Raw genomic sequence first — 18,161 nt, 5'->3', positions numbered from 1 at the left:
CACAGTCTCTGTTTAAATGTAAAAAACCGAGCCGTTTCTAAAGGTCGTCAAATCTCGTCTTTAGTGAAACAGCGGAGGTGTTAAAAGTCGTCATTAAGGAAACAGGGGGGTCGTCAAATGTCGTCTTCATGGGGGAAAGAGTTAAAGAAAATTAAAACTATTTACAAATATAAACTAAAGTAAAAGTGGGACTAAATATCAGTTTTATCAAATTTTCAGATTAGTCTTCACAAGGGAAAAAAAAAATATAAAAAATCACTTAATAGTAAAATTTTTGAGCTCCTGCAGTGAGTTTACCTGAGCGCTCTGAGTGAGCTGCATGAGCTGGGCCATGGTGAGTTTGACCTGACCCTGCTGAGGCCTGGGGGTCTGAGGGGCCGCGGGGGTCTGTCCTGCAGCCGGGGCGGGGGAGGCAGAGGGAGGAGCTGCCGCCGCCAGAGGTTGACCTGGAGGAGAACAATTTCATTTTAGTACATGTATAAATAAAGAGTGTAAAGGCCGCCACACACTACAGGATTTTTTGGACTTAAATGATTTTTAAACGCACACCAGACACGAGGAGAATCTTATGAGACTTAAAATCTGCAATTGAACGACTCCAGCTGGATATGGCTACGTACCACTGGTTATAAAGTTGTGAGCACGATTGCGTCAGCTGTTTCCCGATCGCTTTGAGACTCTTAAGTGTTCAAAAGATCAAAGCTCTGCACTTCTAATTTAGATACAAGCCTAAACTGTCTTATTATTATTTGTGAAATGTGCTGCAATACTTCAGATACATGATTTTATTGCTCAGAAGGTTGGGAGAAGTAGGAAGTAGAGTCAGTATCGCTTATTTGCAGCTTCACCTCGATCCGTGCGCTGTGTGGAAGTAAACAAACGCACATGAGGAACTACTCCCACCTTTTTACTTTTAAAGAACAACTCAAACTAGATTAATATTGTGATTTTGTAGACTGGGGTCATTATTTGCGGACGACAAATTCTGTGGATAATGCGGATGAGACGCTGCACTTTAAATTTACAACTTTACAAGAGAGGAATAAAGTCGCCTCATTATTTTCGTTATTTCCTGAGTCTGTAACTTGCCTCAGTTTCCGTCACTCCTCTGTTTTTACTTTAGTGTAGCTGATGTTTTTACTTTAGTGTAGCTGATGTTTGGTGGTTACGATAGGACACCACACACACGAGGAGCGCAGTGGCCTCAAAACAAAGTCGGGTCACGCCTCCTCGAACTCGGGAAGAAGCAAATCGCAGCCAATATCGGGCAAATTCTACTGTAGTGTGTGGCGTCCTAAAATGTTAATTATTATGAGCTGTGAGTCAGAAATGTGTTTTAGTTTGAGGTTTTAGCACCGCCCACTTAGTCCTATCTACTATTCTGACATTTCAAATAGGAAAGACCGTTTAGTTTGTGTTTTTTCTTTCTCTCTCTCAGGGAATCAACTGTCTAGGACGGTGTCAGGCAGTTGTTTTCCCATGATTCTCCGCCAACTGCGTGCGTCTGAGTTCTCTATCAGCTATTAAAAATGCATAGGTCTCCAAGTCTCCGTTTACTTTTCTTCACGAAGCTTAATAGTTCCGTGTTCTTCGACTCCTGCTGCTGTTCCGGGAGCAAATTTCCTCCTTGATTTTTCCCCTCAATCTGTTGACTTTTGCGTGGATATTCCAAGTGAAGTTGATTGTCAAACGATAATAAAACAATACTTCTCGTTTATCATAACCAGAAGAAATGTAAAATCAAGTACAGGCCCTTTACGCATGTATTGTACTGTTAATAAATCAAATAAAATCCAGACCTGGCTGACTCTTGAGCGCCCCTGCAACCGTGGGAGCAGCTTGAGCGGGGGGCAGGGTGGGCGCGCCGGCCGGGGTTGGACCTGCGGCAGTAACGGCCTGGAAACACAGCAGAGGAACTTTAGAGAGGTACATTTGATGGGGGAAGAAAAATGATGCATAAATTAGGCAAATAAAAGACAGAAACCTGAGGCTGAGCAGTTGAAGAGGCGCTGGCTCGGAGGTTCAGGTTTCCAGTTGTAGGGTGTAAGGTGCTGTAGGTTCTCAGGTTGGCAGGAGGTCCGGATGGGAAAATACTAGTGACTTTCTGGTTATCTGCACAGAACAAAGACAACGTTTACATCATGTTTTGTAATTCCGTATTAATTGTTCTGACTTAAAATATTCTCCTTCGAGTTTACATGAAAAACACGTTAAATCGCCTTTGTTTAATTCTGCTCAACGTCTGGGGGTCGGAAACGATTCTGATTGGACAGAGACACGAATGTTTTTACGTCGACTGGAAGAAAACACACACTTCAGCTGCTACCGGCTTTTCTGTCATCTCGGTTTGTCGTTACGCCACGGACACAAACACGATACGAACTTTCTGTCATCACGCTTTACGTCTGTCGGCTGAGGGGGAGAAGGGAAGAGTGTCGGAGAAGGGAGGAAGAAGACAAACCGAGTCGACGGCTGCTGCTCTACCTCAGCCCACTCCCGCATCCCGCTCGCAAATCCAAAGAGACGTGGATGAAAGTCCGAAGTAGAGCCCTGCCTTGCACCCGTGGGACCCGACGCCACGAGACCCGACGAACAGTGTGGCACGGGACACATTTTGAAAGCTCATTGTGGGCTCAACTGCAGTCCCGCAAACTATATATGAGTGTAAAGTACAATACATAAACGATGAATGTGTGCCTTATCATACATAATTTGTGGTGGATATTTTATTTGGCATTAATTAAAACATTATAAGTAGCCTGAACTTGTGGACGTGGTCTAATCTCGCACACATTTTAGACAGTTCCTTTCCCTTCTCCGTGTTTGATAGAGCTTAAGAAAGGCGAACATCCCCATCTTGCAGGCGGGAGCGGGACAAAATATTGCAGATGTAGGCGGGAAATTCAGTCGCGCACAGACCTCTAGATCGAAGCGAGAACTGGTGGATCCCGTCTGTTCGGATCGTGTCTGAAGGGCGACCCAACGAGCATCCACTGAACGACTCCAATTATTTTTAAGAAGAATAAACATTTACATGATCGAGGAATAAATTAAATCAGCTTTAAAATCGGAATAAACCACCCACTTACTTCAGAATTAAGTTTAATTCTGAATAATAATTTTCATTGGGAATTAAGTGTTTACATGATCTTTTTAAAGGTTGTATAGAGGATTTTTTTTAAGGGAAGAGAAATACAGCGACAGTCCTTGTGCGCATTCAGAATTAGTGTTGAAGTGACTTGTTTAGAAGTAATTCAGCGACCGACGCGTCAGTTTTTAGACCCTTCGTCTGCTTCGGTCGCGCCATCGCTGGACAAGATCTCCAAGAATCACCTCAGTTTGGCTTTGCTCCTTTTCCCCTTCTCTTCTTCTTTCAGTGACCTCAAAAAACTGACTTTCTTTTTGGGCGAACCGGTCGTGGATTCTCGTCCGCCGTCACGATAAACTTTGTGTGAAATGCGAGGAAGCGACAGTTCGAAAAAGCCTCTAAGAACCGCTGCGTAAACCACGTAATCCCCGCACTCCGACGAGTCAGTTACACTAGGGAGTTTGATTGACAACTAACAGCCAATAGAAAATGAGGGAGCCTCGTTTTCTATTGGCTGATGTTTATCTGGCCTCAACACGTCCACAGTTGATAGATTTTCTTTTTTTTTTTTTTTTTGGTCATAATTACAAAGCTGCTGCGTCTCTGTAATGATATTTTAATCTTTCACTGACAGTTTGAAACAAAAAAAAATCCTCCATACAACCTTTAAGCGGAATATATTTTTACTCAGAATTAAATGATTTTTTATTCAGAATTAAAGCTCTCATGCAAACATAGCAAATGAGAAATTATATAAGTGTATCCCATTATTAGGGCTGGGGATCATTAAGAAGTTGCCAATACGATACATATCTCGATACACGCTTTCGAATCGATACGATATATTTCAAATCGATTCGATACGGTTCAATAAAATCATGGCTGTGATACTAAAAGTCTTTGTTAAACCACTTCTTGTGCAAAGTGAATATGTCAAAGGTGTTGCATAAAAGTTTCCTTCCTCTAAACAAGCAACAAAACTGTAGCTCTGTAACAAAATGAGTTAATAAAATTTACCAAAAAATACTCTTGGCGATATATCGATACAGCAGCCCACGATATCAATACTGTATCATCACATTAAATGATACGATATATTGATATTTCAATATTTTTTTCACACCTTTAAACATCATAACAATATGATGCTCTCCAAAGACTAAAGTTCTCCCCCAAAGTCTAAAAACAACCTGAAAAAAATTTAATTCTATCCACTGGAGAAATGTTTTGGCACTCACCCAAGCTCCTTTAGTTCTGACAGTGTTTTATAAGTCACTGTCTTATAACTTTGTGATGTGAGGAGCCAACTACCCTGAAAACAGCACATCCTAGTTCAGGGGAGTCAAACTCAAATTCCCAAAATTAAAAAATGGGACTAAATCGTGAGCCAAACTAAATATTTATTAAAAAAATTTCAACAACATCTGCCTGTTTTCTTTTTTTCTGAGATACGTAATGTTAAACCTTTTCTTATTAAAATAAATCTTAATAATCGTTTTGCTTAAACACAGAATCCAGAACAAGCAAAATATAAAATAATAACAACATTTAAAATAAATAAGGTCTCTATAGTCTATCTGTAGCCGGCGGGCAGCTCTAATACATATCTGATATGATCTCGTGGGCCAAATATAATTATATCGTGGGCAAATTTGGACTCCGGGCCTGAGTTTGACATGTCTGTCCTAGTTGTTTACGGTAAGGAGAATATGTTAAGAGTTAAAGGTTGTATAGAGGATTTTTTAAAAGGAAAAGAAATACAGTGACAGTCCTTTGTCCTCCTCCACAGCTCCCTCAGTAGAAACACCTCCTCCCGCCTCCTTAATCTAGAAATCATGTTTGTTTACACCTGTGCGCGCGTTCAGAATTACTGTTGAAGTGACCTGTCTAGAAATAATTCAGTGACCGACATGTCAGTCTCTTTTAGACCCTTCGTCTGCTTGATTCACGCAATCGCTGGAAAAGATCTCCAAGAATCACCTCAGTTTGGCTTTGCTCCTTTTCCCCTTCTCTTCGTCTTTCAGTGACCTCAAAAACGGACTTTCTTTCGCGGCGAACTGGTCATGGATTCTCGTCCACCATCGCAACAAATATTGTGTGAACTGCGAGGAAGCGACAGTTTAAAAAAGCCTCTAAGAACCGCTGCATAAACCACGTAATCCCCGCGCGCCGGCGAGTCAGTTACTCTAGAAACGTAGGAAGTTTAATTGACAACCTAACAGCCAACAGAAAACGACGCTACCTCGTTTTCTATTGGCTGATGTTTATCTGGCCTCACTACGTCCACAGTTGATAGATTTTCATTCTTTTTTTTTGGTCATCATAATTACAAAGCTGCTGCGTCTCTGTAATGGTGTTTTAAACTTTAACTGACAATTTGAAACTAAAAAAAAAAAAAATAATAATCCTCCATACAACCTTTAAGGCCAATGAAGAACCCTTAGGTGTGAACAATCCGTGTATCATTCGTTCATTTGTTTTTCAATATAAAACCAAAAATAAGAAAACGAAAAAACAACAGTTTTCTTCATTATTTGTCTCCAAAACCAAAATGAAAAAACAGATAATGATTCGTTTTTTTTTCAGTTTTCGTTTACGTGACTTCCGTGACTGTGATGCAGGACTTTTGCACCGCATACGGACTGAACCAGGACTGATCCAGGTCCGAGACCTGACCGGGACCAGAGCGAGACTGAGACCGGGACCAGGACGGACTCCGAGCTTTGACTCCGAGCCTCCGCGGGGTCCGAGCCTCAGCTTCGAGCTCCGGCCCTGCCGTGGGCTCTGAGCCTCTGGTCTGGTCCCGGTCTGGTCCCAGTCTCAGTAGCGCTCTGGTCCCGCTCTGGTCCCGGACCTGGTCCATTTGAACCAAAAGCTCTTAGTTCGGTTCGTTTTCGTTGGTGTGAAGCGTCAGTTGGATGCTTTGCACCACCTCGGAACCAGCCGCGGTTCTTGAGCGCGGAGGACCGGAGCAGCCCGTCCGGACCTGTAGTCCACAGCGCATTCTCACTTTCCCCGCACGGAACCAGCGCGCAGATGATGACACCGAACCGCTCGGACTGCTGATCCCGGTCTCAGTTCCGCTCTGGTCCCGGTCTGGTCTCGGACCTGGATCAGTCCTGGTTCAGTCCGTACGCGGTGCAAAAGTTCGGCATCGCAGTCACGGAAGTCACATAAACGGGAAACGGCCGTTATCAGTTTTTTCCATTTTTCATTTAAACATAAAATCAAAAACTGAAAAAACGAATCATTATCTGTTTTTTCATTTTGGTTTTGGAGACAAATAATGAAGAAAACTGTTGTTTTTTCGTTTTCTTATTTTTGGTTTTATATTGAAAAACGAGTGAACGAATGATACACGGATTGTGAATGATCAATTTTGCTGCGAACTTGGATTGGAGTGTCAGAAAGTATTCAGTCTTAGTTGACAGAAAGGATTCAATTCACTTTTGTGATTAAATTATTCAAACAGAAAGTATTAGTTCCACCCTAATCTCCCCGTAATCTATGAGAAACAATGAAATCAGTATGTGCGTCTCCCATGAAGAAAAAACTCATTATTTAGACACAAAGACTTTGCTGTACCTGTGCCACTGCTGTTATTCTGCCCCTGCTTGACCCAGGACATGTAGGACTGCTCAAAGTTCTTGTCCTGCTGGAAGGGCGCAGGAGAGCCCAGTTTGGAGGCCAGGACCATCTTAGTCCCGGGCGTGACCAGGCCCGTCCTCTGGCCCGTGGACAGAGGGGTGGAGGGGGTGGAGAGCGTGGAGGGGGCAGGGGTGGAGGACGGGGAGGCGGTGGCTGTGGTCGGGGTGTTTGTGGTGGTTAGAAGCTTCTGCTGCTCCAGACGTTTCTACAACACAAAAAAAATATCATTAAATATTTTGAACAGGAACATGTACTTCAATATAAAATAAAACACGATGAAAACATGAGATTCTAAAGGCAATAATCTTTAACTGAACCTTTGTTTAATCTGCAAAAACAGTATGATATTGTGTAGTAATGATCTATAAATAATCAATAATGTTTCCCTTGTATATACTCGATAAATGAGAAACACAAATTGAGTCCTGCACGGGTCCAGTTTTGGAGACCCACACCCGCGCAGTCCAGCACTGCACCCGCCTGTTAACCCGTGATTATATCAAAGTTAAATCTGCACCTGCCTAGTCCCGTTAACATTCCACCTGTTACCCGTCCGTGCCCGTGATAAATCGGGGTCAGCCCATTAGTCCAGGACTAAACCAGGACTTAACCTACGTCGTGTCATTAGGGGATTATAAACATATACAAGCCGGAAACCGCAGAGCGATTGCCAGGGCCATGCCAGGATCTCACCAGGATCTCGCCAGGATCTCGCCAGGACTCGCCAGGACTACGCCAGGACTACGCCAGGACTACGCCAGGACTACGCCAGGACTACGCCAGGACTACGCCAGGACTGGACAAGGTCTGGACGAGAACTACACCAAGACTACACTATGGTCTATACCAGGTCTAAACCAGGACTGAAATATAAACACACCGCAACTGCTGAGCCGATCACCAGGACTGGACCAGGACTGAACCAGGACTGAACAAGGACTGGACCAGGACTGGACCAGGACTGGACCAGGACTGGACCAGGACTGGACCAGGACTGAACAAGGACTGGACCAGGACTGGACCAGGACTGGACCAGGACTGGACCAGGTCTGAACCAGGACTAGACCAGGACTGAACCAGGACTGAACCAGGACTGAACCAGGACTGGAACAAGGACTGGACAAGGAATGAACCAGGATTAGACCAGGACTAAACCAGGACTGAACCAGGACTGAACCAGGACTGAACCAGGACTAAACCAGGTCTAAACCAGGTCTAAACCAGGACTGAACCAGGACTAAACCAGGTCTAAACCAGGACTGAACCAGGACTAGACCAGGTCTGAAACAGGTCTAAACCAGGTCTAAACCAGGACTGATCCAGGACTGAACCAGGACTAAACCAGGACTAAACCAGGACTAAACCAGGTCTAAACTAGAACTAAACCAGGAGCACAGCCGCTGAGCCGATCGCCTTCTCAGTTGGTTTTATGTAATAAAAACACTAAAGTCTCTCTGAGCCTGGTCCGTTGTTCTGGGAAAAGACCGGGAAATGTCACTTGTTTCAAGAGCAACAGACGTCCTGGATGTGTGTCTGGTATTTTTCTCCCATTCGTCGTTCATTTGATTCACCTGACCCACCCGTGTGTAATCACTACCTGCCCGTAAAATTTCAGAACGTTAAAACCCGCCTGTTTCAGCCACTATTTGTGGGTATGCACCGGGTACTCGCGGGTATCCAACCCGGTGCAGGACTCTGCTCCTGGACATTCTCCCGCTGGTGTGAGTGGGCTCGGCCAGTGGGATGGAGATTAGACCAGTGACAAAGGAGCACTGTGGTCTGGATGTCAAGCACAAAGCCCCCAAGCAAACCAAAACAAACATGGCACCGCAGACCAAAGTACTTCAAAAATGTGCAGAGGGAAAGATGACTTTTCAGTTTGTTACACTGTCATGATGCTTTGACCAATCAGCTTATTGTTACTCTATGCAACAGGTTCCGATCACTTTCCTTTAGAGCTATTCCAGAGTGATACATTTGCAGGACTCAATTCATAGTGCTACACAAATCAATCTGACGAGGAAAGTAATCTGTACCAGCTCACAAATGTTCCACTGTAAAATTAAACCTTCCTAACCTTCGATAACCTTGGACAGATCTGAAAGTGCTGCAGACTGCGGGAGAGTTACCTGCTGAGCCGCCAGCCTGGCCTGCTTGAGCTGATTCTCCAGGTGGGCCTTGACCTCCTCCACGGTCTTCAGAGATGCACCGATCTTCGAGGGGTCAGCTCCTTGTGCCTTCTCCCTCTCCACTCTGCCAACACACAAAGACACACAGTTTTAGTACTTAAAAAAAAATAAGAATATAATGGTCATATCCCAGGGCTCAAATTCACACTTATTGCTTTATGCCGGTACATTTAAAGTTGAGGTGATTGTTTAAATGTTACCACAAAATAAAAATATAATTAGTGAATGTACGCTGGTCGTAGGTAGTACAGACAGAATATATTATTAGTGTGGACCTCTCGGCGAAGGCTCTGATCTCCCACAGCTCCAGCTCCTCCTCTGGGATCCACGTCTCCACGGCGACGGGCCCAGACTGTTTGGCTGGCTCCTGCTTCTTGGGCCTGAGGGCACTGGAGCGCAGGCCCTTCCTCTGAGGAGTTGGGGTGTCTGTTTAAAAACACAAGCAAACACAACATTTAAGCAAGGAAGAGATAAGCTGAATATTACAAAAAGGAGCCCACTGACGAGTTCTGAAAAGGAATCACAATTAATGTTATCAATAAACAAAAATCTGCCCAAAATTCAGGATAATTTGAATTCGTTTTAGTGCTGCTCAATTATGGAAAAAATTATTATCCCGATTATTTTGGTCAATTTTTTTATTTATTTTATTTTTTTATTTATAATTTGTCAAGCGACAACAATCCAACACGATTCGGACCGGTGCGAAACAGAGCGGACATTTGCGCTCGGATCATGTCATTTTTCTTTTCTCCAAACACGGCGGGACATTGTGGTGCTCGGCGGTGCCAGGTCGGGGTGGGGCTTAGAGGGGCTCCTCACGTACCGCCCGCAGACGCACGTGGCTGCGTTCGTCACGTAATAACCCACATCTGACTCATTTTCGGCCGTTAGTCCAACTCAAAAATCCAAATGTACTGGCCGTAGTTGATCCTAAAGAGGCCGTTGCACACAAGGCTCAACTCTTTCCCCCTTGGACGCCGACTAGGAACAACCCACACTAGGGATGGGCATTCGATGAAATTTTCTTAATCGATCGTCGGAAGAATTAACGATCGATTATCGATTAATCATTAACGTTTTTATGTTAAAATGATCATCATTATTATTACTATCTGCACTACTAATCTGCATAAATAAATTCAACTTTACGACATATAAACCGTAACGACTCTAGAGCCACATCAGCCCGTTTGACATTATAATGTGTTTAATTCAGTTTTGTTCAACTCTCACAGAAACAAAACTTAAAACCGCATCGCTAATTTGCATAAACTAAGCGAAGATAAAACTACAGCTCTTGTGTCGCTGATACGGTTCAACTTCTGTTGGATTAAAAGACATGACTCAGTGGAATACAGGTTAGTGTGACCAGATTTGCGTTTGTCAAAACCAGGACACCGTACGGGGGGAGGGAGGTGGGGACTCGTCATCCACATTGCGCGACTCTCACCTGGAAAAACTTTTTCCCACTGGACACAGAAACATATGTGCTGCTTTATACACTGTGCACATGGACTCACACTTGTCCCGAACGCAACGGAAAGCCTGGAATTTCTTGTACAAATCATCGTTAAATACGCATTTGTGCTTCTGTACGTTGCAGACTGACCGAATGTTTGTGTCTCGCTCCTTCTGATGCAGAGACACATGTACAGACCTGTTTGGTCACGCTACGCACAGCAACCTACATTCCGTTTGTCGATTAAAATTAACGTAATCGATGAAATTCTTAATGATCAATTATCAATTAATCGATTAATCATGCCCATCCCTAACCCATACATATATTACTCGGGCAACACATAGAGCATAATTGCTTAAAAGAAAACGGACTTCCACGAGTGATTATAAATGATTCTCACACTCATGAACTTAATTGAAACACAGACATATTTGTATCTCTGGAAACCTTAGACTCTGAACTCTTCATTTATGGATGTTTATATGTGATTCAACTCATTTATAGGTTTATAACAGCTCAATGAAAATGAGAGTTTACCTGGTCAGATGCAAAATCCAAAACAAAAAACTACTACTAATTTGTTTTTTTCCATTTAACTCATTCAACTCATTTAACTTATTCAACACGTCGTCATATCACGTCTTTAGTGATACAGCGGAGGTGTCAAAAAACGTCATTAAGGAAACAAGGGGGTCGTCAAATTTAACAAACATGCACTAAAATGCCAAAATAAAGTCAGGGACAGGTATACATTTTTATTTTAGACCCATTTACACAGATAATCAGTAGAAAAAAAGTGATTTTGGTGTTTAGTGGCCCTTTAAGATATCATTAAGTCTCTTATTGCATTGTTCGAGGTCGTACGTGGGGGTCTGCAGCTTCCAGGAGGAGGTGGACACAAGGAATCGCTTTTATCACTTTACTGTCCCACCGCCTTTTTCTTTTAAAATGGAAAAACCCTGTGCCTCCTTCTGTAGCAGACCGGATCAGAGATGTTCTTTTCGAATCTTAGACTAGACAAAATCAGATGTACAACGCGTGGCTCTGAACAAAATCTTTTTAGAGGTGTGAAAATCTTTTTTGAATTTCTTCAATAAATCATTAAGATTTTTCAGCCCTTGATGGCTTAGTTTAAACATTTTTCTTTGTTCTGTTTATATTTCAACCTTTGTATGCGTGTCAATCTGTTTTTTAGGCTTTGTGTTTCTTAATTTCAGTGCAGTTAATTTATATTCTAAAGTGGTCAGATTGGGTTTTGTTTATAATTTTATTTTTTTCTTTGTTTCTAGATTACATTGTGAAAATTTTATATATATATATTTAAACACAAAATGCAGGATAATTTGAGCAAAAAGACAATACATTTCTGCCAGTTTCAAGATGTTTAGCAAAATAAATTACTGTTTTAAATATCACTCTTTAACTAGACAAACTTTGGCCCTTGTTTACAGTTTGATTGCTAGGGAGCCGTTAAGGAGTGACCTCTATTTATGTCACAACTCAGAAATGCCAGGCAACAGACAGATTTTCTCTCGGTTAGGTTAAGGTTACGTTGAAGAGCTTGGTGAAGGTTAAGGTTTTGGCACAGCGTTCGGAACCAGGTCTTGGCAGAGTTAAGTAGGAAAAAAAATAATAAAATACCAAGCTGCTGACCAAGTAAAATCCAAACCTTGACCAAAGTTTTCAAACCAGCGGAAACTACGAACTTGGGAAAAAAAAAAAAAAAAGGTTGAAATGGAAGTGCGTACCTTTGGAGGTGTCCCGGCTCACCAGAGGGCAGATGATTTTCCTGATGCAGTACTCGGAGCAGATCCCGAAAGGACCCACGTCTCTGCGCCTGATGATCTCCGTGGTGATGATGTCCGTGTCTGTGGTTTCTGAAGATCACAAAAAAACCAAAACAATCAATCTGAAGTTTGGGTGAAGTATAGACAGACCACACTAGGGCTGGGCGATGTCTCGATATCTGTACAGGAAAAATAAACTCCCTAAAAACTACAGCAAAAACAAATAAGCCGAATTCCACAAGGTCTTTTTTTATCGAAGTGCAAAGAGCCAGTTCATGTAGAAACAAAGTGCTTCTGCGACATGAAAAAAAAAAATCCCTGTATACAAAAATAATTTAACTGTAAAATAAAGGAAGAAATAAAACATATTTCTTTCTTTTCATTCAAAAACTAGAAAAGCCCTCAGAGAGCGCAGACCTCCGCCAAGGACATTTTTTATATAAATTGCGATAAAATCAGTCTTCTGGATCAGATCCAGATCAGCCTTTCGAATATGAAAGAGGATCCCATTGTCCATCCCTGAGTCAAATTTCATGAGGTTTGGTCAATAATTAACCGAGATATTGAGAAACAAAATTTTTGGCCCCATTTACCACAATGTTAACTAAAATTTCAAAGTGATCCAGAATCCAGGATTTCTTCCGGATCACCCCCAAAATGAAATCAGTTCTTCCTTTTCACATTTCCAACAAATCCTGAAAATTTCATCAAAATCGGTCCATAACTTTTTGAGTTATGTTGCTAACAGACAAACAAACAAACAAACAACAAACAAACAAACAAACAGACAAACGCCGGCAAAAACATAACCTCCTTGGCGGAGGTAATAAAACAACTCAACTCAAGCTCATCTTTGCATTACATTGACCAGAACCATGAGCTCCTTTAGCAGAGGAAACTCAGGAGTAGGGGTGTGCAAAAATATCGGAATATTGATATATTGTATCGTTAAATGTGATGATACAGTATCGATATCGTGGGCTACTGTATCGATATATCACCGAGAGTATTTTTACGTGTGTTTTACTAAATTATTTTGTTACAGTGCTACAGTTTTGTTGCTTGTTGAGTGAAAGGAAACTCGTTTATGCGACACATTTGACATTTTGACAGTTTTGAGGATTAAAATGTTTGTGTTTCATATGAACTTTGCACAAGAAGTGATTTAACAAAGACTTTAACGTCAGCCATGATTCTGCCTTTATTTTTTATTGAACCGTATCGAATCGATTTGAAATATATCATATCGAATAGAAAGTGCACTGTATCGAGATATGTATCGTATCGTGGCCTGTGTATTGAGGTATGTATCGTATCGGCAACTTCTTAACGATACCCAGATCTACTCGGGAGGGTCATTATTTTAATAGATTAATAGACAGATGTTCCTAACCAGCGATAAGGAGCTATGAGCTATAGATATGACATATCCCACAATCCTCTGCTTAAACCAAACATTTCCAAACTGGGAGGATGCACCATGTAACTTTCCTGGAAGTCACTGGATGAATCGACAAAACCTGGACTTCAGTGACACCGAAACCATCCTGTCGGGATTCAGAAAGACCGAAATAATTCTAACTGGAACTGATGCTGAGTCTGACGACAGCGACACAGAAGAGGAAGCGGCGCTCTGTTTACCTCCTGAGGTCACGGAGTTGCTCAGAAGTGACACCGAGGATGAAGAATTGAATGGATTTAGTGATTTGGAGTGAGATGGAGAGTTTGTTAAACTTGTTCTGTTCTGTTGTTTATGTTATAGTTTATCTGAAGAACTGTTCATATGTGACGTTAACAGTCTGTTGTTCTCTGTTCTATTGTTATTACTAGAACTTGACTTTCAAGATGAAATGTCGGTTCCTGGTCTCTGACTTATTTCTGGGAATAAATTTTCCCCAAAAAGTGCAACTTACACCCCACAGCGATTTATCGGCGAGTTTCATTGTTGACAAAAGCGCGCGTTGCATGCTGGGAATTATTTTGGTCGGCGGCAAGAAACACTAATTCAACATGACGGACGGAGCGAGAAAGCACGTAAAGGGTATTGATCCCAGTTATTTATCCACTCTAACGGCAGAGGACCCAAGACAATTTGACCAGAAATTGGTCATAAACATCGATGGACGACAAATCACCCTTTTCAACCCCGACAAAAGGTGGACCAAACCAAATTTCTGTTCAGAATCGCCAACTACCTGGGCAAATATTCACTTGGGCGATATCCACAATGACTTGGTGAAAACTCCTGGGCCATTCACAGCAGAAAAGATGAAAACCTCCAAGAGTCTCGATGTGTTGTTGAACTTGTTGGAGTCCACGGTTTGTTAGGATCTTCTACGTTTGCTCTGCGAATGTTTGAAAGCCGTTTAATTCACCGTTAGCGGTTCTTTTCACTCGGAATACGGAAAAGACATTTTCCTTCTTCCGTGCTTCTATTTGTGCATCCGATAATGCAGCAGGAATTTACCATTATCGGGGATAAATACGCGAGGTTACGCACTGTGTTTGACCGCTATCGTGTTTCTTGCCTCCGACCAAAATATTTCCCAGCATGCAACGCGGGCTTTTAATAACAATGACGTCAGCTGAAACTCGCCCCATAGTCCAAAAAATACGGTAATTAAAATCTTTTGCATAAATAAACTTTACATTACTAAACTCTACAACATATAAACCATAACCAGTCTAGAGCCACATCAGCCCGTTTGAGATTATAATGTGTTTAATGCAGCTTTGCGCATTTGTTTACGTTTTACACAAAAACAAAACTTAAAACCACAAGATTCATTTGCCTGAACTATAAGCCCTGAAAAATAAAAAAAACGGCTCGCTCCTGAAGGACACGACTCGGTGGAATATGAGTGTTCTCTCTGTGACAGACGATGTGCTGCTGATGATCTTGTCTGTAAATGGTGGAAAAGGTTCGTGGTGCTAGAAGCTGTGGTTTGCATTCACGGCAGAAGTAAGTCGTGAATGAGACAACACGCGAGGGGAGGGGTAATAAAAAAATTAAGCAGGCACAGAGAAGGCAAACAAGCAAAACTGCAAAATCAGAATTAAATATAAGCATTATATAAATACAATATGTCAGAATCAATTTCGTGTTTAAAAAATATCGAGATATATTTCAACTATCGAGATATCGCCCACCCCTAGACCACACATAAACACACAAACGACTACAACAAGACAAGTTATACCACCCACATTTTATTGGGGTTTCTATTTGACCAAAAAGACACTCTAGTCATATTGTCTTTTTCTATCACTGCGAACTTTTAAGTATTTAACCCTTACATACTATTCGGGTTAATTTTGACCCGTTTTGCAGTAGTAAAAATACACTACACATCATTCTTCCATCCTGAAATTTGATGACTTTCATAATTTTTGCCAAATTACACAAAAAAGAAAATATTTTAAAATGTTACTTTTATACACCACTGGCTTTGAACGCACTGACTAGTTTGAAATAAGCACAATGGCTGCAGTGGATAAAAATGGTTATATTATAAATTCCAACAGTTCCAGAATATTCATGTCAGTCAGTTTCAAATGCAATAAATATCATCATCATATTGGCTTGTATGTTTTTATTTGTTTTGTAAAACAGGACATGATACTGTGTACTGTGTTGAAAAACTTACAAAAACATGCTCTTCCTGCTCTCTGAAACATTATATTTATTAATTAAACATATTTATTCATGTGGGACAGTCTATTTATTTGGTATAGACACTTACTGTAAGGGAATTCTTGGTCCGGGCCAAATTTGACCTGGACCTTACTGTGAAAGCTTAAGAAATGAACAGTATGTAAGGGTTAACCTGCAGTGAGCTTAAAGGTTGTATGGAGGATTTTTTTTGTTTTTTTTTGTTTCAAATTGTCAATGATAGCAATATAGAGATGCAGTAGCCTTGTAATTATGATGACCAAAAAAAAAGAGAATAAAAATTCATCAACTCTGGACATGGTGGGGCTAAACATTTGCCAATAGATAACGACACTGCCTCGTTATCTGTGAGCTGACAGGCTGTCAATCAAACTCCCTACGTTTCTAGCGTAACTGACTTGCCTGCGCGCTGCCATTACGTGGTTTACGTACGCCTGTCACGCAGTCCACAGACGCACAGACGCTGTTTACTCCACCAACGCAACAGTTCTTAGCAGCTTTTTTGACCTATATCTTCCTCGCAGTTCGCACAAAGTTTATTGCAATGGCGACAAGAATCTACGAGCAGTTAGCCCCAAAACAAAGTCCGTTTTTGAGGTCGCTGAAAGAAGAAGAAAGATTCTTGTAGATTCATTCCAGCGATGGCGCGACTGAAGCAGACGCAGGGTCTAAAGACTGACGCACTGGTCCACAAATTACTCCTGGACAGGTAACTTCTGCTTATTATGAAAACGTACTTTATTTCCAAGAGTTAGACAAACGTTTTTCAGGACACGAATGCGATATCCTATGTCTGAAAATTTAATTTTCAAGGCAAAGAAAAAGTCCGCTCTGCTGCCGTGTTGTCAGTAGTAGCTAGTTCATTCGCACGGAATCTCCGCGCAACATTTGAAAAAGGACAAACAGTCGCTGGATTTCTCGTTCCTTGGAAAATCCTCTATACACCCTTTAAGGTTTACTCCAGACTGAGACGAGACAGAGCCATACCTTTCCTGGTGGTCCCGACAGCGGCAGAGGGTTTGACGGCCATGTCGTCCCAACGCAGACAGGCCCAGAGCAGCCTCAGCATCAGACTCACCCCGGCCAGAGATTTAACAGTTTGGAGACGATACCTAGAACGGAGAAAACCAAAATGAATTCTTAGTTGGAACAGGACATGTGCAATAAATCATAAACAAATTTTTGGAGCATTGTGCGGATCATCTTTTTTATTTTTTCTTGGGTAGCGCTCACTTGTTTTAGGATGAACGTACATGATGTTTCTTTTATTCATAACAGATTTGATTATTAAATTCAGCAGATGCCAAAACATACCTTGATAATGAGATTAAAGTCCCTATATCTGATTATTTTTCATATATTTGATTAAAATCTGTCTGGCCCCAGAACAGATAAATTGTATACCGTATTTCCCGGAGTATAAATCGCACCAGCCAAAAAATTCATAATGAACAAGAAAAAAATATATACAAGTCACACTGGACTATAGGTCACATTTTTGGGGGGAAATTTGTTTTAGAAAATGGCTTGGAAGTCTGCTGGTAGTTTTAGGGACATCAATGTTCAGCCAAAACTCAGAGATTCAGCTTCTTTTAGTCCCAAAATCTAGAACGAGCTGCTATCGTACTTATGAATAAACTTTAATTTATTTATCTATTAATTTTAGTACATTGTCTTGAAAAAAAAAATTTGTGTTTTTTTATATATTTAATATTCAATGTGATCTTAGCCAAGCGTGATGGATGAATTTAATTATTTATTTCTGCAACAAAGCCATTCTGCACTGGAGCTCTGTAACATTTTATTTTGTGATTGTGTTTTTATACCTGTTTATTGTACATAAAGTGGATGAATGAAATGTGAAGTGGGACCAGCCTCTCAAATCTGCAAAACAAATTTACCTACGGGTACGAACAAAGCAACCAAACCTAACCTAACTAACTGATAGAGGCGGCTGCGTTACATGAAGCACTAACACCGAGAAGGTCCTGCAAAGTCATTTATATTCATCTCCTTGGCAACTCCCCGGGCGTGGAGACGTAACTGCACCGCGGACAAGCCTCTACCGGCAGAACGTCGTTCAAGCACCAGTTTGTGAACTTGTTCCTCTAGCTTTACGTGAGCCATTCGCTTTTTTTGTTTTCTTTATGGCAGTTAGAGTATCCTCCTCTTTTCGTCAGTCCCTCACAAGTTTCTCACTCACTCCAAACTTTCTTTCTGCTGCTCGATTACCGTTTTTGGCTGCATGTTTCACTACTTGCAGCTTGTAATTTACAGAATATGATTTTCTTTTTGGGGGCATTTGTGTTCA

At 41.6% G+C, this 18,161-nt stretch overlaps 1 protein-coding gene across 1 annotated transcript in view; it reads right to left on the bottom strand.

The window, feature by feature from the left end:
* LOC110155069 (nucleosome-remodeling factor subunit BPTF-like) overlaps positions 1 to 18,161 on the bottom strand; it is an 81,916-nt gene that overhangs the window by 26,724 nt on the left and 37,031 nt on the right. Inside the window, 8 exon segments of the mRNA XM_055153102.1 lie at positions 298 to 446; positions 1,800 to 1,896; positions 1,985 to 2,112; positions 6,674 to 6,941; positions 8,866 to 8,989; positions 9,201 to 9,351; positions 12,139 to 12,267; positions 16,838 to 16,962. Of these exon segments, the coding sequence (XP_055009077.1) occupies positions 298 to 446; positions 1,800 to 1,896; positions 1,985 to 2,112; positions 6,674 to 6,941; positions 8,866 to 8,989; positions 9,201 to 9,351; positions 12,139 to 12,267; positions 16,838 to 16,962 (1,171 nt within the window).

The sequence above is a fragment of the Boleophthalmus pectinirostris genome, unplaced genomic scaffold (genome assembly GCF_026225935.1).
Source record: "Boleophthalmus pectinirostris isolate CB_2022bp ecotype Guang Dong unplaced genomic scaffold, ASM2622593v1 HiC_scaffold_17, whole genome shotgun sequence".
In the NCBI taxonomy this organism is placed as follows: domain Eukaryota; kingdom Metazoa; phylum Chordata; class Actinopteri; order Gobiiformes; family Gobiidae; genus Boleophthalmus; species Boleophthalmus pectinirostris.
This window is presented reverse-complemented; position numbering and strand designations above follow the sequence as displayed.